General features: G+C 43.4%; 1 protein-coding gene across 2 annotated transcripts in view; it reads right to left on the bottom strand.

Annotated features, from left to right (window-relative positions):
- Positions 1-23,464, bottom strand: part of GLI3 (GLI family zinc finger 3) — a 287,197-nt gene that overhangs the window by 9,078 nt on the left and 254,655 nt on the right. For both annotated transcript variants that reach the window (XM_015427324.1, XM_015427325.1), the window contains exons 10-12: positions 9,964-10,113; positions 7,916-8,080; positions 3,214-3,504 (exon numbers count right to left, since the gene is read on the bottom strand). In XM_015427324.1, the coding sequence (XP_015282810.1) occupies positions 3,214-3,504; positions 7,916-8,080; positions 9,964-10,113 (606 nt within the window). The remainder of the gene's footprint in view (positions 1-3,213; positions 3,505-7,915; positions 8,081-9,963; positions 10,114-23,464) is intronic.

Genomic DNA, 23,464 nt, shown 5'->3' with positions numbered 1-23,464 from the left:
CAAGATACGGAAATAACTGAAATAGTAGCAAGGTTTCTTCTTAGTGCTTTGGCTATACGTTCTGGTAAGTAACCAATAGGTTATTCTGCTTTTATGCTGTTTTTCTGTACCGTAGCTCCAATTTAACCCTACATGGATTTGTATTTTCCGATTGATATTTAACCTGATCTCCTACTGTATGTATATATATATATGCCAATAAAGGCTTGTCAAAGGTCATGGCAGCATGCATGTAAGTACTGTCAGAATTGCTGGCAACAAAACAAGGATGGGGCAGGGGCTGCCACACAATTAGCCTTGTGTTATGAGCATCAGACTGTAAAAGCCTTGTTAGGGCAGCTATATCCATTGCCTGCTGCAGTTTCATGCTAGCGGAACAAAGGAAATGGAGAGTCAGGAGTCTGTTCTTGAAACTTACAACTTGTACACAACATTTAAGTTCATTCACAAAACAGAGTGACGGTCACAGATGTGCATGTGAATGAATACACATTTACGTAGAATTAGATTCCGATCTAGTTGCATCATATGCCATTTGGTGCAAAATGCCTCATGTCATTACAGTCACAAATGCATTTGATGAATGCTTAACTACAAAGAATGTCCCCAAACAGCAAGCAGCTTCCCCCCCCCCAGAAGAAACAATGAAAACATGGATAAGTTAAAATCCCCTCACCTTATTACCCACTGTCCTTAGGAAGTTAGAACAAGTCATTAAAGAGCATTAAATAGAAGAAACATCAGATTAGTATAAAAATAACAAAAATGAAATGCCAAAAAGTGGCAATCAGAAAACACTTCATTGAATATAACAGGGCTTACTTCTGAATAAGCGTGCACTGGATTATATCAGGGGTGGCCAAACTGTGGCTAAGGAGCTGCATGCGGCTCTTTCACACCTATTGTGCGGCTCCTGGCAGGGTGGCTGGGGAACCAAAGGGGAGACATGCCTCCCGGATCGGCCTTCCCTTCCCCAGCCAGTGTTCCGCTCCCTGGGTAGGCTTGAGGTGGTGGTGGGGGAGCAGAGAAAGAAAACGACTTTAACTTTAAATGTGTTCTCAACCCCCCCCCGCCCCCGCCCGGCTGGGAGAAGGCATTTGTCTCTTTAAATCCGTTCACCAGGCCAGCCAGCGTGGAGGTGTGAGGAAGTTAGAAGACACATTTAAAGTTAAAGTTGCTTGCTTTCCACCTCCCCCCATCTACATGCTTTCTTTCCGTTTTCTTTCTTTCCACCCTTCTTTGTCTCTCTCCCTCCCTTCCTTTTTCTTTCTCTCTCTTCTTTCCTTCCTTCCCCCTCCCACCCTCTCATCTATTTGCTTTCTTTGTTTCTCTCTCTCTTTCTTTCTACCTCTTTCATTCTTTCTTTCCACCTCTCTCTCTCTTTCTCTCTCTCTTAGACAAATAAATATCATTATCAATATCTGTTTTTACCCCTTTTGTTTTATTTTTGGCAGTCTTATTTAATGTTAATAAAAAGCAAATTTGCATATTTTTCAAGTCTTGTGGCTCTCAAACATCTGACATTTATTCTATGTGACTTTTATGTTATGCAATTTTGACCACCCCTGGATTATATTATAAATCCCACAACAAAGAGAAACAAATTACACCTAATATGATTTACATTGAGAACTAACATTGGATTGTGAAAGATTTAATAATATATAATAACTGTTTTCTACATGGTTCCAAAACTCTTTCACTCCTACTTTTTAAAAAGCCATTCAGATCAGTCCTTTTGGCTGAAGTGTAACCTGATGAAAAAAGGAAAAAGAACTGTGACAATTTAGCGCTTGGTAATATATTCATAAATCATAATATACAATAACAGAAAATAAGTAATATATATAGTGAATGTAGACGGTGGTCTCCGGAATGGTGTGCCGTTTCGACAATGATCTTCTTCTGAACAAGGGTGTGTACAAAAACTGTCTTTCAACAATTCATTTCTCTTGGTGACGTACTGGAAATATACTGTTGATTCACTTCATCATGAGGCTATGTTTACAGCTATGTTCTTCAATGGGCTATAATTGCTGAATGCCCAATGTTTTTGTACACACCCTTGTTCAGAAGAAGATCATTGTCGAAACGGCACACCATTCCGGAGACCACCGTCTACATTCACTATATATTACTTATTTTCTGTTATTGTATATTATGATTTATGAATATATTACCAAGCGCTAAATTGTCACAATTCTTTTTCCTTTTTTCATTGGTCTTATTACTGTGCCCATTCTTGTAACTATTATCTGCATATTGTGAAGTGTAACCTGACCAGATAATATTTCACACACTTTTTGAAAATTACAATTCCTGAAGAGACCCGTAAGGACCCTGCTCCTCTAAGTCATATGCTAATTAATTTTAAGTTCCTTGAGCTTGTTGATTGGTAGGACCAACTCAAGATGCAAATCACATGAGAATTCAACCCAGTCATGTGCTTAAACTCTGAAGAAAACCAACTATGAACAAAATGTTAATTGCTCTGATAAATGTTGGAAATGTAGAAACAAGACTGGTTCTTTTTATCACATGTGATGGTTATGTGATGTTACAAAGAGGTATTGGAGATGGATTAATGAGATAATGGAAAAAATAATAAGAACTAATATCCCGTTTGCTCCAGAGATACTGTTATTGAATATATTTCCGAAAGACTTTGATAAAGCAGATAGGTATTTGATAGTTCATATGTTGACAGCTGCAAGGATAGTATATGCCAAATATTGGAAAATAATGGAAATACCAACGAAACAAGAGTACATGAACAAGCTATTTGAAACGGCGGAAAATGACAAACTGACACTTGAGATGAGAGCCGGTACAGAATGGACTTTTCAAAAAACTTGGAAGAGATTCTACGATTGGTATAATGTAAATGTAACTGATAGATAAATGTAGTAATTTGAGAACGCAGAAAAGATAAGCTTAGTAAAATAGATAATGAATTTAGAAATTTAAGAAGCAGAAGAAATAATAAAGTCTCTTGTTATATGTGGGGGGGTAGTTGGGGGTTGTTTGTATGTATGTCTGTATGTCTGTAGTAGTATATAATGGAAAAAAATAATAAAAGTGTACCCTCGGGTACTTTAAAAAAAGAAAAGAAAAAGAAAACCAACTATGGTGCTAGAGCTGCAGTAATTAATAACTAACTCTTGAACATTACAGGGGACAGGAGATACAATAAAAGCTCAAGATGTTGCATACCATTGGCTTTTCCGACTTGACGGCTTTAACCTGGAGGCATTCTTCACGCTTTGAGGTAGTGTTGCTGAGGTCTTTTTGCTCACCCATTGCACCCTGAGTCTGGTGGCCTGGCGACCGGGATTGAGAATGGCTGCCTTGGTCTCTGGGGGGCGGATGTCTGGGGTGGATGTCTCCACGCTGCTTCTTGGTAACATGCGCCTCAGGGCCATGCACGGTCTTCACATGCTTTCGGAGAGAACTGGGGTCTGTGTAGCGTTTGGTGCACCCTGGGATCTTGCAAACATAGGGTTTCTGTAAATGGAAGGAAAAGTGAATGCTAGTTTCCGGTTCTTCCACAAATGACTTAACACTGTGACGTTGCTGGGAGATGGATCGACTTACTTTGTGCTATGAAATCGGTTTCTCGAGGCTTCATTGCCATTGGTTTCTAAATTGGCTATACCGTAAAATGAAATAGCAAAAATGTGACTTTGACATGTGAAGGTTCTAGGATAAAACAATTTGAATCCCATTCTCCCCCACCCCCCACTTCCCAGCAGAAAAATGGAAATTTGGGGTTCTCAAAAAAAGAAAGAAAGAAGCAGCTCCAATGAAATACTTCCTCCTTTCTTCAAGTCAAGGTATTACTCCCTCAAAACATGTAATATAAAGATTTCTATGAAAGAATCTACAGCATGATAGAAACACACACTACAGACGTATAGAACATATTTCCAAAGACATGTTTATAGTTTAAGTGTGACTAATTCAAAGAGGTCAGTGTTTTCAGAGTTACATTTCACTTGATATCCAAATATGCTTCTAGTCTTATAGTGACTGCACAGGGGTGCGTAGTGTAGTGGCCAAGTTTGCAGATGACACAAAATTATTCAGGATGGTGACTATGAAGAGCTCCACGAGGAACTCCACAAACTGGGCGAGTGGGGCGACAATGTGGCCAATGAACCTCCGTGTTGGTAAGTGTAAGGTGATGCATACTGGGACAAAAAAAAATCCCAACTTCAGGTATAGGCTAATGCTGAGACTGAGTGGGAAAAAGATTCTGGGGTTGTAGTGGAGAGCTCAATCAAAGTGTCAGCCCTGTGTGCTGCAGCGGTGAAAAAGGCAAAGTCTATGTTTGGGATTATTAGGAAAGGGACTGAGAATAAAATGGCCGATACTGCAATGCTCCTGTATAGATCTGTAGTGCGGCCTCATTTGGAATATTGTGTGCAGTTCTGCTCACCATATCTTTAAAAGGACATTGCAGAGCTAGAAAAAGTACCGCCAAGATGATTAGGGAGTTTCCCTATGAGGAAAAGCTGAGGAAAGTCTGGGACTTTTCAGTTTAGAAAAGAGATGACTAAGGGGGGGACACGATACAGATTTATCAAATTATGCATGGGGTGGAGAGAGCTGACAAAGATAGTTTTTTCTCTGTCCCCCCAAATACTAGAACTCAAGGGCATCCAATGAAGCTGATGGACAGTAGGTTCAGGACAGACAAAAGGAAGTACCACTTTACACAGCGTGATTCAAAGTGGAATTTGCTGCCAGAGGATGTAGTGATGGCCACAGGAATAAACAGCTTTGAAAGGGGATTAGATAGATTCATGGAGGATAAATCTATCAATGGCTACTAGCCATGGTGACTGAGGGCAACCTCCACATTCAGAAGCATTAAACCTCTGAATCCCAGAGGCAGGAGGCAACATCAGGGAAGGTCTTGGCTCCTATGCCCTGTAACTGTTGGCCATCCAGAGGAACTGGTTGGCCAATGTGTGAGACAGGATGCTGGACTAGATGGACTACTGGTCTGATCCAGAAGGGCTCTTCTTATGTTAAGAATGATTTTGTCTAAATAATACACTTACTTTTGCTTATTACAAAAGGTTTTTTTCCCTTATCTTCAACTTTTATTTTCCCCTACCTCTCAGATGAAGAAGAGGAGATTGGCTTTATACCCTGCCTTTCACTACCCGAAGGAGTCTCAGAGCAGCTTACAATCTCCTTTCCCTTCTCCTCCCCACAACAGACACCCTGTGAGGTAGGTGGGACTGAGAATGCTCTTTCGAGGACTGCTTGTGAGACAACACCTCAGAGAGAACTTGTGACCGGCCCAAGGTCACACCAGCAGCTGCATGTGGAAGAGTGGGGAATCAAACCTGGTTCTCCCAGATTAGAGTCCGCGCTTCTAACCACCACACCAAACTGGCTGTCCGTTCGACAAAAACTGCTATACATAATGCATAGGGTGCAGCAGTTTGCGGTTTGCTTTCTCAAGTACTGAGTCCAGTCACTAGTTTACTTGTAGAAAATGAAGACACTGACAGTGCAAACCAAGGAGAGTTATACCCTTCCAACTCCATTGAATTTAGTGGACTTAGAAGGGCAGGGAACTGCTGAGGATGCATTGGTCCTCTGGTTCTTCTGCCAGAATGTCTCCAAGGGAAAAGTAGATTATATGGGTGTCCCTCCCCGTACTTTCAGGAGGTTGGGTGGGTGGGTTAAAACTAGAGCAGAGAATCTTCCCAGATGTTTCATTTATGTGAGATCCTTTCCTGTTCTCTGGATCTCAGATAAATGAAACATCTGGAAAGTCCTGTAGCTGGATGATACAAAAGGAAGGTCTAGATTGAACAATGACATGTGATGCATAATCTGAATACGTGATAGAGCTTTGGGGAAAAAGAGATCAATCCTTAAAACATTTCCTCATGGCTAACCGCTGCTGCAGATTCCTCATACTTTAATCTGATTTCCTTTACTGAAGAAGTCAATTCACAGATTATATCAGTGACTCATAAACAGATACTCTGGAAGAATTCCATTTCCCATCTTAGTTCACTGGGTCACTGATGAGCCAGCATACATCCCTGGTAAACGCCTGTCTCATAGCCTTGCTACTGCCCTTGACACACAACCCTTTCCCCCCCCCTAAAGATAATTTTCACACAAGAAGTAACACGTGTTCCGTCTTATGTAATGTTGTCCCAAGTTTTTACTTTTCTTCAGACATACAGATAAGAAAGCTGAGACGCCAGCATCATGCAACGCGATGCATGGCGCGCGTGTGTTTTCCTCTGCACAGATACTATCTAGAAGTGTCCTACGCAATGGGATCCTTAGGAGTAGCAGAATTACTGTTGCTCTGACCACTGTGCAGAAGCCCAGATCTCACACACCAGTTTTCCAAAGGATCATGAAAGTGGTTCAATGAGCCAATGCAGACTTTGTTTGTAATTTTTTTAACCCACAGCACTCTTGAAAAAAGGAGTTTCAAAAGCTGCCAGTGACCGGGCAGAGAAGTTACGTAGCTGTTGAAGGACAAAATGAAATCTTTATTTGGCTGGTGAAAAACCCCTTTTGTCAGCCTATGGGCCAAAGAAGACACTGTCAGGTTTTGCTTGTTCCCTTCAGTCAGACAACAGTACCAGACGCTAATTTCCCGAGCACTGTAGGGGCCTGATTTAGATATGGGAGGGGAAGGGGTGTCAGCCTTCCCCTCTGCACAGTTTTCCCAACCTGAAACAACCAGGGGGGGGGGCATGTTTACTTGCCCTGGTGGGCCCCTGCGGTGCCTGGAAAGTTAGTTCTTGAGCAGTTGCCATCAGTGTTCCCTCTAAGCTGAGTTAGAGTGAGCTAGCTCACAGTTTTTTATCCTCCAGCTCACACATTTTTGCCTCCGCTCAGGAAGGAGGGCTCCGGAGCAAACTAATTCATGCAGGAGCCAAATGGCTCGCTCACAACTTTAATGCCAGTAGCTCACAAAGTAGAATTTTTGCTCACGAGACTCCACAGATTAGAGGGAACATTGGTTGCCATGTGACCGAGGGGAATGAGAACTGGACTGGCATAACCCAACCTGTTAAAAAACGTAACATCTAGTTTTGCCCTAAGTAGAACTTCAGAACTCGGTCCATGTTTCCACAAGAGTATTCACCAGGTGTCCCTCTTAGGACAAAATTCTGTGAATGACTGTGTGCCAGCAGAGAAGCGATCTGTTGCACCACTGAAACGTTCTAAAATTTATAATCATAATCAAAATGAGGTATCACAGCAGAATAGAGGGCTGACCGCCTCATGAATCTGCATTCTTCTTCCAGTTGTCGGAGTTAGCGCTGTGTGTGCTGAGTATCAACTCCGATGCAGTAGAAGAAAAATGGATGGGGGGGGGGGGGGCTATGCCAGCCGAGTTCTAAGAACGCTGATGCAACCACACACACACACACACACACACTTTTCCTTATAGTATCTAATCAGAGGTTTTAGCGATTGGGTCTATCTTGCCATCTCAGCACAGGGATGCTGCTTTTTAAATTTTATTTTTAGGGGATTTCTAACTGCTCCAGCTGCAGCAAGGTGGCAAGACACTGTTTATGATTCAGCAGCTGTAACAGTGAGCTGAGATCTCAGACATGCTTACTTGGAAAGAAGTTCAATAGACAACAAGGGGATTTCCTTCCAAGTAACCTTAAAAAAAACACACCCAAACACACACACACCCAAAAAAAACCAGAGTAGGGGTGCCAATTTTTTGATAAAATAGCCAGGAGCCTTTTAAACCATATAAATATGCCATTAAAATGATTGATTGCCTTCGAAAATATATATAAAAACATACTGGCTTCATTCTTGGGGTATGTATTTGACAATAAATTCTTTTGACAGCGTTATGTCTGTGAGCAGTTGGGGGATTTTTACTGCCCATGTGCTTCCTTACCTCATTGGAATGAGTCCTGTTTTGGTGCTTGGCCCGATCCGACGCATTCGAGAAGGCTTTGTTGCAGCCCTCGTGTTCGCAGACATATGGTTTCTCTCCAGTGTGAGATCTCAAGTGGGTTTTCAAGTTTTCCAGCCTGGAATAGGCCTTAGTACAGCCTTCGAACTGCAGACAACATGAACATTTGGATTATTCTTAGTGCTTGGGAAAACAAAGGGCGAGGCGGGAGTGGGGGCAGACGAATGAAATCACACCGTTATCGAGAAGCAGCAGTTTCCCAAGATTAACCGCGACAATGGAGATGTTCAAAGTTTCTGTTTTTGCTTGGCAGAAGAAAAATGTTCATCATCGTACTTATATATACTGAACTTTGTAAAGTAAAAGGCTACATGATATCAATATATAGGGAACAGTTGTTTTGATGCTGGTTCGATGCTCAGTCAAGTTTGAAGCTTTCCTCTGGTCTGAGAATTGTTCATCCAACAGAAGAGGGAAGGGCTCCTTGGAATGGAGAATGGCTTCAAAGTTGGATGTGTGGGGATGAGAGGATACAACCCACTGTAGCGTGATGCGATCCCCCCCCCTTACTTACTTTTGATCCAGAGGTCATTTCGGGGGGGATCGCAGTTCCCCTGGGTGAGGTACGGGGGGCGGGGCACATGACGAAACCCCGCCCCCTGCTTCCGGCCACCCCGCTTCCGGCCCTCATTCAGCCAGGAGGAGGCAGGAGAAGAGGGAGGGTAAGTTGCTTCCTCCCTGCCTCTCCCCACCCCTGCCTGCCTGGGGCCAGGGAGGGCCTTGGCGTGGCTTCCTTGCACTCCCGCCGGCCTTGCAGGTCCACCGCCGGGCCCCTCATGGGGCTTGGCAGTGGAGCTGCAAGGCTGGCGGCGGCGGCCGGGACCGTTGGGGGCAGGGTGTGTGGCCTTATGACACACTTCCGGTGATGTCAGGGGGTGTGGCATATGCTAATGAGTTATGCTAATGAGTTCCCCCTAGCTCTTTTTCTACGAAACGACCCCTGTTTTGATCCATCTAGTGAACTTTCTAGATTCCTGTAGTATTCACTGCCACTAGATTTGGTGATGGTGACTACCCCAGTGTCTTTAAAGAAAAACTGGATGAATTCACAGAGGATAACAATGCAGTTCTAAGCAGACTCACACCTTTTTAAATCCAAGGATGTTTTTCAGTTGAGGATGACACAATAAGTCTATTCATAGCTAAAGTCATAACAGGCAACTGGGATCTGTCCACAGATTGAGAGGAAATCGTGCCTCCAGGTGGCCAGTGATTCAGGCTCTGGCATTCAGAGGCACAAACAGCGGGGTGGGGGCGGGGGAAGGGAGCTGTTGCCCTCATGCCCGGCTTGTGGGCCGCCTGGTCAATATCGTTAAGTAACGTCAGACATTTGGCACCTCTTCTTATATTTCTATGAAGCGAAGGCTGACTTGCACAAACTAGGATTCTGAAATGCAATCGAATGAAGAAGCATTCTAATTGGGACCTGCAGCCATGGAAGGGTTTCACGAGGGAAAATGCTCCCTTCTCCTGACTATTTTCTTGGACCTCCCTGTACCCTCGTGGGAGGTGATAACTAGAACTGCTCACACTATTTAAAGATTTCCCTCAGTTTGGAAATGTATTTTGGGTGCTCTTTGGTCTGACTGGAATTTCTCCGACACAGAAAATGAGTTGTGTCACCTCAAGCGCCGAGCTTCTTCCAGTATAAAAGCCTTCCTTCGGAAGTAGAAGAAGACTGTACATTCAGCTGAGAAAAGGGTTGAGATACAACCCAATGCAGTATCATAGCAAACTTGCCCTTGTCCACCAAATATTACAGACAATTTCTCAGTAGGTTAATGCCATTATTCCCACTATAGGCTCCATGAATTACTTCCCTCCACTGAGAAAACTGTTTATTCCTCCATGACAAGCACACACAGCTTCGGCAGGTAGTCTAAGGCACTTCATTGTGCCCAAATTGCTGAAGCAGAGATGGAAATGAACAACTGAGCCCTCCAGACTCTGAGTCAGGGCTGCTTACTTACAGTGCATTTGTGTGGCTTTTCTCCTGTGTGCCTCCTCATGTGTACCACCAGCATGTACTGGGCTTTGAATGGCTTCTGCTCTCGAGAACAATCCAGCCACCGACATACAAACTCCTTCTTCTCCCCATGTATGTGGTCATTGTTTATGTGCTGTAGGGATACAAATGAAAATAAAGTTCAGCTGTGTTGGCACTTCAGTTATGCTTAAAACACCAGTGGTCCAATTAGGCCAATTTATCTTTTCTTTCCATGGCTTTCCGAAGAGGTCTTGGAATACAAAAATGCACTGGTTCCTCTGTAGGCTGACTACTGGGCAGATACTCTCTACAGCAAACATGTTGTGCCTGCTTATACAGGCATGTGGGTTTTCATGAATGCCAACTGGGTTTGCATAGGCAAAGGGACACCCGGTAATTCATTACTCTGAATTACTTTCCAAGTGATGAGATGAATATCCATCTGATTCTTATCTCTGCAATTCTATTGGCTGATCTGAGATGTTTCCCTCTATATGGGTATTCATATAATAACTAGTAAAATGTCCATCATGCATGGCAGGGACTGCAGGGAGGGCTGGATTCAGTATGACTCAGTGCACGCTGCCTCTCTGGATTCTAGAAGGCCCTTGTTGGAGGAGGATGGATAAAGATGACCTCTTGCCCTCTGCTACAACACTGCTTCCAAGGGCATCATTTTGCCATTCCCTTTGGGGGTGAATAATGTCACTCGCAGCCCAATGGATGCCTCTGAGAAATGCCTCTGATGAACTGCCACCCTTCTTTCTATTCCAAGGCCAAGTCTCAGAGTTCTTTCTTTTATCATGACACTGTTAGAATGTGACAAAGTGATGAAATGTTGGAAACACAGACTGACAGTTAACAGTTGCAACCTCTTTACAGCTTATTTCTGTATCTCCCGACCAATTTGGTTATTATTTTTTCTGCTAATTCATTATTTTCTGAATGCAGCATTACATGGTATGGCACAAGTTCTCAGTTTTGCTTAAGCAATCCACATAAAAACTCTCATGAGCAAGCTGCGTTCAGCGTGAATTGGTTAGCCAGGTCAGTCCCGCAGAATCCACTAGGTCACAGAGATGATGTTTCCAAATAAAATTAAAATACAATTAACTGAGTAAATATAAAACTGACACTCTCACATCACCATGTAACGATTGCTATTATCATACAACAGCCAGTGTGGAACACCAATAAGCTATCATTTCATGGCACCTTTGTATCCTGCAAATACTGAATGTGTCAATAAAACACATGATAGATAACATCTTGGGAACAATTAATGTAAATTGCCGCTGAAATGATGCATTTGAAATTAAGCTGGAAGAACATTCAATGGGAAATAAAGAAAATGGAAGTGCATGGAAACATGCAATTAAAATAAAAAGCACTGACGCATACCTCTTTAGAGTAGTCAAAGCTCTTCATATACATTACATCAGGTCAGTCCTGCAGAATTCACTAGGTCATAGAGATGATGTTTCCACATAAAATTAAAATACAATTAACTGAGTAAATATAAAACTGACACTCTCACATCACCATGTAACGATTGCTATTATCATACAACAGCCAGTGTGGAACACCAATAAGCTATCATTTCATGACACCTTCGTATCCTGCAAATACTGAATGTGTCAATAAAACACATGATAGATAACATCTTGGGAACAATTAATGTAAATTGCCGCTAAAATGATGCATTTGAAATTAAGCTGGAAGAACATTCTACGGGAAATAAAGAAAATGGAAGTGCATGGAAACATGCAATTAAAATAAAAAGCATTGAGGCATACCTCTTTAGAGTAGTCAAAGCTTTACATTACAGTTCTTACAACAGTACTATAAGGCAGGCCAGTATTGTTATGCCAGTGTTGTAGATGGAAGGACTGAGTCTGTGTGGCCTGCCTTAGGCTACTGAAAGACCATGGCAAGAAAGGCAAGATTTGAACATGGGACTGGCTTATTCATAGCTCTCCAATATTTTAGTATTCTAACAGTTCAAGGCTTTTATCTAGCTGGCTCAACATTCGCTTAGAAGCATTAAGCCAGAAATGGCCTTGGGTCCACCAGTGCACCCCAGGAAAGCCTCGTCTTATACATACCTCCTGGTCCTCTTACCTAAATGGGGGAGGCTCCACTAACCACCTGTTCTTTTACAGATCCCCTGTTCTTTTACGAATCAGCAAGGCATCAGGGTGGGGCCTGCTCAATACTGGCACCCAGACTGTGAGAGCTCCCAAGCAGGGCCCACCCACCCCTTGCTGATTTTTTGGACGTCACGTTTAAAAAACCTAACTTTTAAAAGAAATCTTAGGCTGAACTGTGTTGTTCTCGATGATGGCAGGGCCTTATATCTGCAGGACTGCCTCCACCCATGTGTTCCCCAAGGCCACTCTGCTCATTGCACCAGGGATTACTAGCAGGCCAGTGAGAACTGCTGGTCTCTGGGCTTTCTCTGTGCTGTGTAGCAGGCTTCCCAAGAATGTGAGCGAGGCCGCAACCTTGCAGAGATTTAGGAGGTGCTGTAAAGTGGAGCTTTTCCAACATGCTTTGGACAGCGATTATGGGCCTGTATCTTTTTACTTATATTTCTGTGATTTTAGCTGGTTTTATTGACATCAGCCACTCTGAGGCACACTGAGTTTATTTATTTATATTTATTATTTTCGATTTATAACCCACCTTTCCTGCACAGGCACAATAGTTGGGAGAAACTATATTTAAACTAAAATATAACTATTGTAATAAATAACTGGATTTTTTTGCCTGCATTTTATTGTTTACCATTTTATTATGAATTGTTCTGCATGGATTCGGAGAAGGGTATTTGGGGCTGGTTTAATGTTTCAGGAGCTGTGTGAATGGCTGAGAACACAGCATACAAATATTCTAAAAAATAAATCAGATGCTTTATCACAAGTACGCCACTAGGTGGTGCCCCACTTCAGGTTTCATCTGCAGGGCACAAACCATTGGGTGGGAACAGTTCCCAAAATTACTCATAGAAGTCAAGACTTACAGTCAGTAGTCGGACCACAAAAAGATAGCCAACTAAACAAACTTGCCTATGTTCACAATTATATGGCATCCCCGTGGCAAACAGATGTATAAAAGCTAACTTATAAAAGCTAACTTTAAAAAACCCCACTTTATTACCATTTGTTTTAAAGTTAACGACGGCACACACCACATATGAAACAAACAGATGTGCTGGGCTATGTACAGCATGTCATCTTTAAGAGTTTATGTTTCAAGTGCATATCTCTGTAGTCCATTCATATTACATGGGCCTGCACTGAGAGTATACAGATGGCTGGTATTTTGAAACTGAATCAGGGCAACATGGAGAGGTTTATGTGCACTCCTATTTCCTGAAAGAAAAAAAAGTGACTGCAGAAAACTCAATCTATTAAAGAACAACTGGGCACATCTTTCTGAATTAATGTGAATTTATTTTAAAAGACAAGAAAAGAAGCAGGCCTGGCCTCACTAGATGAGAAGAACAAATGGGAAATAAGCACGCACGAGTTTAAAACTAGCTCTGGTGTGCAATTCCACAATTGTGGCGCTTGTTTCATTGCAAGAACATACTTTTCCATTTGGTAACCCACACATTTTACTAATTATTCTTACGTAGGAATTCTAAGATCTGCCCTGCTTATTTCATACAACTAAGGTGAAAGTTCCATAATAAGGACTGCTACAGGGGGAATGTATTGAAGGCCCCCGTGAGTGTAGAACACTACAGCCTCATTGTTTTCTTCAACATCTTTTTGGAAAATTCAGTCAGGAAAAAATAGTTCTGTGTAACCCAAAAGCTAGCATAGTGTATTGTGAACAGGGATCCCAAGAAATGGATTATTTCAGTCTCCCTGTAAACTAAATGGTACATGACTATGGCCAAATGGCAAATAAACAGGACCGTTTTAATCCAAATTAACAGCCACTCCCTGCAAAACATGCACTGAACGAGTGCAAAAGATCCTTCCCTTTGTCACCCTTGCAGTGAGTAAAAAAGAGGTTGTTGAAGCATAAAGGATTTAAGGGCATCAGCAGTCTTCAAAACTACATTGAGGATCATAGCCTAAATATTACTGCTGTGCTGCATGAGGCTCACTTCTCATTGTAAAAATTGTCATTTCATAAAGTGTGGAAAACCCAGATTTACACTCCTTCATGCACTTATTTATTTATTGCACCTGTTAACAACTATTATTACCCCATAACTGCTGCTGATGGGAATGGGGTTGGGAGGAGAGGGAGCTTGACCCCACTGCAAAGTCAACTGTTCTCACGTTTCCTTACTTTGCGATGTGGGCCCAAAAGCATACCCATGGTAGTGCAGTACGGTGGAATGAGATGCATATTTGGAGACACATCCAAAGGATCTCTGAGGACAATCACCTTCCCTCTGCACCACTAAATCCAATAGGATGTGCATTTGAATGCGCATGCTAAAGTGAGGGCGCATCAGCCAGGTTGCCCCCAAAACAAGGTATTCCTCCCCTCCCCCAACACCTGCCTCCTTGTGAGCAGCTAGCCCTCCCTTTCTCAAAGTGCTATAATGTTGCCAGCTTTTTAACAGAGGTTCAAAGCAGGAAAAACCTGGTGCACCTAAGTGCCCATCACACAAGCAAACAGATTCTTGTTTTCTCCATGAAGTCACATACAACTGCATGGAGAAAATTAATATGGACCAACCATACAGAGGACAATTGTGGACATTTATGGGCTCAAGAGGGCTTGAAAAGAAGCAACCACAAAGTCACGGCTGACGGTCCACATGTTACGTAGACAATTCACACCAAAATATGGATGCAAACAGTTGCATAAAGAATATAAACGCTGCCTATGCAAGCTAGCCATAGGTCCAATTGAGATCCATCCATGGGCCGTCTGGTATTTTTGAAAATTATGCCACGGATACGTTTAAGTCTCAACTGCACTGCTACTGAATGCTATTCACGTGAGACCAACCGTCTTCCCTTCTTTACAAGGTCAAAAATCACCTTTCTTTCAGGTTTAGGCCTCTTCCTCCATGCCTATTTATCACTGCCTTTCATCAGTTTGCCCCAAGATTCTCCTCTTGCAACTTTCGGTAATTCTGTTTAACCAATACATCGATTCACACAGCACTCAAATACATGAATGATGTTTAATGCATTGCATTTATATCCTGATTAGCAGCCGATATGGGATCCCAAAACAGCTTGCAGCAACCAAGATCTATCACAAAGTTATGACACACCACGTTAAGGACGAGAGTGGTCATGGGGCTGGAGTGTTTTGCAGCTTGCAGTTCTAGCTTGACGTCTGTTCCTTGCATTCTGTGATGCTTCAACACAGATTGCTCGGCTAGTTTATCCCTTCTTTTTAATTAAAACCAATTGTGGAAACATCGTAAAAATACATGTCTACAGAGGAATGTATGGCCATCCCCCCACCCATCTGACCAACTTTCAAAAAGCTGCCACAAAAAAAAAAGAAAACGGTGCCTCATTTAAATTAAATCACTTTTATAGGATTGTTTCTTGAGCCACTTCCAAAAAGGGGATAAGCTGGCTAAACAGCACAGGCAGTGTGTAGGTATTAGGTGCTTCAAGTATTAAACCTCACATAATACATACATTTCTTTGTATACGTGTAACCAAACCATCTGAGAGCCAGCTTGATGTAGTGGTTAAGAAGGCGGACTCTAATCTGGAGAACTGGGTTTGATTCCCCACTCCTCCACATGAAGCCTGACGGGTGACCTTGGGCCAGTCATAGTTCTCTTAGAGCTCTCTCAGCCTCAGCTACCTCACTAGGTGCCTGTTGTGGGGAGAAGAAGGCGATTGTAAGCCACTCTGAGACTCCTTCAGGTAGAGAAAAGAGAACCAACTCCTCTTCCTCCTCCTCTTCTTCGACCAAAGTTAAGACCCTATTCATATTAAAATGTATCTGAGCTCACACTCAGTGATACAAACGCACCACAGCCATGGACTGAGATCCACGGGGCTATTATGGTGAGCTCCTTCAAGGTACCACGGCTCTTCCAAGCATGCTCCTCATACACCACCTGACAGCTATTCTTAGAGCTCCAAGAACTATGGGAATGCCTCTCAATGCATGAGGAGAAACTGGGACTAACACACATACACATCTTCCACATTCTGTTCCACTGCGAAGAGGTCTACTGCCATCTTGCCGAATCTGTCTCGTATCTGTTGAAAGGTCGACTTGTTCAGCATCCGTTCTGTTTGATCCAGTGTCCTCCTGCTGAGTCAATCCCAATCCTTCTACATGCACAGCCTTCATCAACCTCAGATGGATCTCTGCCCAATGAAGCATCAACTTCACTTCCACATGCAGGGACCTGGATCTGGAGCGCCCCCACCCCGGTCTGTTGACATAGGATTTTCCCGTCATGTTGTCTGTATGCACTAACATGTGGTGTCCCGTCAGAAGTTCTCAGAAGGCCAGCAGACCTAGCCTGATTGCCCTGAGCTCCAGCAGGTTGATGCTCTGGGATGCTTCCTCCCGGGACCAGGTACCTTGGGCTATTCTCCCCTGAGAGTGAGCCCTCCAGCCTGTGAGGCTGGTGTCTGAAGTCAAAAGTCTGCTCTTCTGATCCCTTAACTGAGTCCCCTCTTTGAACCTGACGGGACTTGTCCACCATTGGAGCGGCTGGATCAGGGATGCTGGGGGCTAGAACAGCTTGTGCTGCCTGTTGGCTATCAGCTCCTGAAAGGGAAGAAGGAACGTCTATAGGAGGTGAAGATGAAATTGTGACCATTGGATGATATCCTGACAGGAGACTATCATCCCGAGAATCCTTACCAGTGACATCACCTCTACTTGGGACTGATGTGAGATTTCCTGTATCAAGGCCATGACCTTCTCTTGCCAGATTGGTGTAGTGGTTAAGTGCGTAGACTCTAATCTTGGAGAACCAGGTTTGATTCCCCATTCCTCCACTTGCAGCTGCCGGATGACCTTGGGCAAGCCATAGTTCTGTCAGAGCCATTCTTGAAAGAGCAGTTCTTGAAAGAGCTCTCTCAGCCCCACCTACCTCACAGGGTGTCTGTTGTGGGGAGGGGAAGGGAGTGGTATAAATCCAATCTCTTCTTCTCTCCTGTAACAGAAAAACCTCTGTCCTGAGCCATGTCTATCGCGACCTCTAGCTGCAGGACTTTCTGGGATGGAGACAGGCTGCTCTTTTCCTTGTTGATCATAAACCCATGGTCCTGGAGGCACGACATGGTTTGTTGAACATCCTTCATACCCTGGGATCAATAAGTCATCCAGGTACAGAAATATAGTTACCCCCTGGGTCCTCAGGTGCGCTATCAATGCAACCAGTGTCTTGGTGAAAACCCTTGGTGCTGTCATTAGCCCAAAGGACAGAGCCCTGTATTGGAAGTGGATCCCGTTGTAAGTGAAGCACAGGAACTTCCGATGTGCCTTCTGAATAGGGATGTGCAAATAGGCCTCTGAGAGATCTACTGACACCAGGAAGTCTCCTTTCTGTATTGATAACACTATGGACTTTAGGGTTTCCATCCTGAACTTTCTCACGTCAATGTTTTTTCTTTGGGACAATAAAGAAAACGGAATAAATCCCTAAGGTCCTTTAGCCCGTTGGCATGGGCTCTATCACTTCTATCTCCAAGAGGTATCGTATGGCGTTGAGGAGAGAAGGTGTCTCTGTGGGCAACTGTTCTTTGGTACTTGTTGAAATCTGTTGGGAGGAACAAGAGCTCTAGAGAGTAGCCATTCTTTACCGTGTCCGGCACCCACTTGCCACCTATGGTTGATTCCCGGTGAGTTGCAAACCCTATCTTCGTGTGTCCTGGGGCCCCGCAGTAGTCATGCTGATGCGCTCTTTTAGGGGCCTTTTTGGTTCTGTCCTGATGGTCTAGTGAAGGAAGCCCTATTACCCCCTGACTGCTTGGGATGCCACCTCCCCTTGGACGTTCTGCATGCTCAAAAAACCTGAAGCACTTGAGTTCACAAAAGGACTGGAAACATTTCTTTGGTCTGTTATCTCTCCTGCAGGAGGGCAGCACTTTCTTCTTGGCCTCTACCAGATACTGGTCCGTCCCATCCCCAAAGAGCTGAACGCCCTTAAAGGGCATGGTAGCCACCTTTGCCTGAGTGGAGGGATCCACCTCCCAGCTGCGAAGCCACGTATTTTTCCTAGCAGTGAGTTGCTGCCATGGCCCTGGCAGGCAGATGGATAGTGTCTAGGGAGGCATCTGCCGAAAAAGCTGCTGCTAGGGCAATCTTCTTCAAATTATCCTTTATTCCTTTAGGGATGTTGCTATCAGTGGCTGAAAGTTCTGAAGCCTATGAGTAAACAGCCCTGGCAAAAAGAAAGTGTGTGGCGGACGCCCTCAAGGCAGTCAAGGAGGCCGCCAAATCCTTCTGAAGGGACTGCTGAATTCTCAACCACTGGAAGCTTGACGTGTTCAGCAGCCTCTGGTACTAGAGAGTAGAACTTTGAAATAACAGGGTGATTTGATTTTGCCCCAGCTGGGGGTTCCCATTCAGTTTGCACCATCCTGTCAAATGCTGCAGGGAAAGGTAAGTTAGATCTTAAAAGGATGTCTCTCACTAAGGCTCAGATTCCCTCACAGAGCTGCAGTGGTCCAATCTTGTGGGCTCAACTCCTTCCCAGACTCAGCTGCTCCAGAGGTGTCCCAAGCCACGGTGGAGGGCTCGTAGCATTCCTCCATGGTGGCCACCGATGCTTCTGCAGCGAGCAACTGGGGAAGCTCCTGGCCCAAAGGCTGGAGACCCTGAGGCCAAGGAGACCCCACTGGGGGCTGGAGCAGCAGGGGAGGTTCCCTGCCACTGCAAATGGCTCCCCGAGCCTTCTTGCCAGTGCCTGAACAAGGCACAGTGGGGCAAACCCTTCCCACTCCCGAATAAGTCTCCAAAGGGCTGGTAAGGCCCACCCGCAGCGAACCCAGGAGGCTTGTTGGGTGAGAAAAATCAAAATAAGAAACTAAAATAAGAAAATGGAAAAAGTGCAGTCAGCGGCTTCCATCTGCCATGAGACAGGGCTGAAAACTGAAGAGTGTGAGTAAAGCCCCTCCCCTTCAGGAACTGCAGGAGGGAAGAAGCAGTGACCCTGCCTGCCTATAGGGAGAAGCTTCTCCCAGAGGTTCAGACTGCTCCACCCCAGGACCACAGGAAGGAATGCCAAAGAACACAAAAATACAAGGAATTGCTCCTTGAACCAAAGCACCAAAAGTAATTTTTAACACAGACTTATTGTTAGACACAAACCTATAATGGAGGAGAGACGAGATGGAAGTAATTTACTTACTGAGGCAAACTCTCTCAAAGTACAAGGAAAAGCATTTCCAATATTTTTATTAGTAGTAGTATTCAAAATACCAAAACTAAGGCCGAGTTCTGAAATTCGGGCCCTCATGAGACCAGCATTCAGCAACAGAAACTATTCACTGATTCGGTCTGTTTTGTGAACACGTGAAACCCATGTGCTTGAACATGTCCAGGACAGACATGCCACATCTGCACATGCACAGAAACTGATTAACTGCACTGAACTTCCTCTCTTTGCCACCATTGCACACTAGTGTCAATTAATAATTATGATAGCACAAAATTTCATGGAAAAAATGGTTGGTTTCCATCTGAGTTTGTATGAGAGCTTGAACATAAATAATTACTGCACTATCTGGATCTAGAGCAGTTTGCGTGTATGGTTCCATGCAGTCTCATGGGAGTAAATAGTTTATTTTCTCTTTCCACATACATTTATTGCACATTCCTAAAGGCTTGGTGCCAGTCCATTATAACTGCAGGTTTGAATATCTGAACTGCAGGTATACTATAAGTTATGTGCACCTAAGAAAACATGTTTCAATATTGTTTTGGTATTTCAAAGAGGGCACAGTTACAGTTACCCTGATTTTTTTTGAGTACAGATATTATTTCAGGAATCCATCTTGGGTCGTTATTTCAGGTTTGTGAATAGCAGGGAATATGGATCTATGCTGTTGATTCCAACAGAAACCAAAATAATAATTTTAAAAATTCCCAAAAGTTTGACATACAAATGTCAAGAATCCCAACATTTGGGGAATGTCTTTGCCATTCTGGATGTCCTCAGGGCAAAACAAAACTCATTTTGCATACAATTTCAGCTCAGAAATATCTGAATGCCTACCGCCAACCTACTGTACCAGTTTTGACACATACACAGATGGAGCTGGTTTGGTTTGAAAAGATAATATGTTTAAAGTACCCACCGGCATTTTCTTTGGATAACCATAATTTCCCTCACTGTGCCTTGAAACTTAAAAATTCTAAGTCAAACTTACGCTGGACTTTCAATCTTTGTCCCATGGCCATTATCTCATTCGTAAACTACTATGTTCTCTTTAGGACTCTGCGACGTTGTTGCTCTGTTAGCCACCTTGAGTCCAAGTAGAGAACATGGGATATGAATATCTTAAACAAACATATATTCTAAATAAGTATTCATTCAGTGGGTAGAACAATGTATGCTTCTCTGTTCACTTAGTACAATTAGGGGATCTATCTAGCCTCTGGAAGTGTATATATCAAAGAATGAAGTTGCCACTTCAAACAACATAAAACTTCCAACAGAATTCCCTTGAAAATCTTCCAGAGTCTGTGATCTACTTCCAGGTTCTTTCATTCTGATAATTACCTTTGGATTTTTCATGGCGTTTTTGACTCCCTTGGTCTCCGCTATGGGAGAGAATGGCTAGATTTTAGTCCGCAAAACAAAGAATCTTCTGAAATAAGAGTATTATGTAAAACAGAAGCTTTAGTACAGAGTATAATAAGGATTTAGGGAGTTTCAATTTATAATGTTTTAACCTTATTACACCCATGAAATGTCACATTCCAGGGACTAGATCAGAAGGATTTTATTTCCTCCTAGCAAAATTGAATTTTGAAGCAACAAGCCACATGTGTTAAGATTATGGGGGGGGGAACCCCTCTCAATTTCTTTTGTATTCATCATGTGTATAAGGTCCCCCTTTGGGATATAAAGAAGACCCAATGAAGCTGACAGGCACTAGCTTGGTTGAAAGTCCAAAGAATAATGCCTAATATATAGAATTCATTGTTACCAACCCAGACGGCTTATAAAAAACACTAGGCAAATTCAGAGAATACATCTTTTCATTACTTTCAGCTGTGACAGCTACAAGGAGTCTCCATGTGAAAAGGAAGGGTACCTTTGGATACAAGGTGGCAAATGAGTGGGGGGGCCACCACCTTCCTGTTCTCTATGCGAGGCTTCGGAAGCACCCGCTGAAGCACCTGTTGCTGGAAAGAGAATGCTGGCCTGGCATCAGGCACGTTTGGAACTTTTCGAAAGCTGGGCAAGAAAAGCCGGGACAGACTATTTAGAGAAGAGGCTGTGTGGATAGATTTTCGGAAGCAAGGAGAAAGTTTGCTCTTGCAGGACCACGGGGCAGACTGCCCAAGCCCGGAAACATAAGGTCAGTCTTGCAGCATACAAATTTGGTGAGCTCACCTGGGATGTCTAGTAAGCCGGATGGTACAGAACAACCCGAAGCTCCCTATTTGTTTCTGTTCCGTTAAAGACCATTTGGATATTATCCTCCAAGACAGGAGAAAACAATAGCAGGTACCATGGTCACACAGCCACACCTGGGCATCCTACTGGAGATTGGTGATCTAGATAAGAACATTTGCCTGCTCTAGATGGCAGTTCTTATATTTTGAAGTAAAAGTTTACAAAAGGAGGCAGGATAGTATGAGAACAGAGACTGTGTACATGCTACGTACTTTGCAAAGCAAGCAGCGCTCGGGTAAAGACTTGGATGGTCAAATAGATAAATAAATTTGGAGATCTCACATGCAAAAAAATGACACGGGATGGAGTCCTTTAGCTAACCCTAGGAAGTTACCCCTTTCACTGGAGTTTTGTCTGGCATACACAGAATATGAACTGTACATCTTCTGCCTCATCCTCAGGGAACATGCAAGTGACAGATGAGATTTTCTAGTGAACAGTAAGTACAAAGGCTGATTCACACATTCAGCTGACATGATGGACAATTTTCTATGTAGTAAATAACAGGTGTATGATTTATGGTTTGTGTGAAACTGCTGTGTCAAATTGTGTGTCACAGATCATTCTTTTCTTATTACATCCTACCTCTCCAGCCTACACAATGAGCTGATGTGATAGCCCATGTGTGGTACAAACATACAACCACGAGACAGATTGCCCTTACAGTGCAGAAAACGGTAAGACACATCACAATAAGTGACCATCACATTTAGTCCTGAACTTGGAAAGGTCCTCCTGTGCCCCATCCAACAAACAATGTGCTCCCCTAACTTCCAATATGCATAAAGATTAATTTAAAAAATCATATAATAGGTAAAGTAAAAAGATAAAGGTTCCCTTGCTCGAAAGCCAGTCGAATCCGACTCTAGGGTTGCAGTGCTCATCTCCGTTTCCAAGCCGAAGAGCCAGCGCTGTCTGAAGACGTTTCCGTGGTCATGTGGCCGGCATGACTAAATGCCAAGGCGCACGGAACGCTGTTACCTTCCCACCGAAGTGGTACCTATTTATCTACTTGCAATTTCTTGCTTTCGAACTGCTCGGTTGGCAGAAGCTGGAACTAGAGACGGGAGCTCACTCCGTCATGTGGCACCCGGGTCTCGAACTGCTGAACTACCGACCTTCCACAGCCTGCAGTTCAGCGTCTTAAGCACTTGAGCCACCGCAGCTCCTAATAGGTAAAGTAGATTACCATAAATGATTGTCTATGCTCATGTCTATGCAGTAACTGCAGTAAGGTATTGTTTATTCCTTGTCTGTTTATAAAAAAAAAAGATGAATAAAAAAATTCTTTGAACCGATGTCATTAAGGCAGCATAAAACTGTAAGCGATTTTGAGGCTCTTAGAAGGGATGAAGGCAACAGCTTCTATAAATCCTTAAGGTGGCCTAAGATCTTAAGCTCCTTTACATTCTCAGGACTAAACAGGGCCCGTTGATTAAATACATGTTGAAAAACCAAGCAATACTATATAGCCCTATTTACACCATTTCTTCTCACACACACTGCCTTGCTGCACTTCCCCAAATTCTGTATATTAATCACAATCTTATCGTTTCCACCAATGGGCTGGACATTTTTACACTTGGTAGGGACCCCTTCCCCTCATCCCATGCAGCACTTTTTATCCAGATGTCTGGGGAGCGACTAAAGTGGGAAAAATCACAGGTTTAGGACTGATCTAAATGCACAAACAAATCACACCGTACAAATTTCCTGGGAACGTACACATTCAGACTTATAGGTAGGTTAATCAGTTGCACAGATGAGTGCCCTGCCCTCTCTACATCAAAGACTCCCTATCTGTAACGAAGCTCGCTCACCACCGAGAAGGTCCTAATCGAGCCTTCTTCATGACATGCCAATGTTCTAAGTGTAAGGAGCATTTTGTTTA

Source organism: Gekko japonicus, unplaced genomic scaffold (assembly GCF_001447785.1).
Source record: "Gekko japonicus isolate JY-2015 unplaced genomic scaffold, Gekko_japonicus_V1.1 scaffold1708, whole genome shotgun sequence".
NCBI classification, from domain to species: Eukaryota; Metazoa; Chordata; class Lepidosauria; order Squamata; family Gekkonidae; genus Gekko; species Gekko japonicus.
The sequence above is the reverse complement of the archived record's forward strand: the minus strand, read 5'-3'. Positions and strand labels throughout refer to the sequence as shown.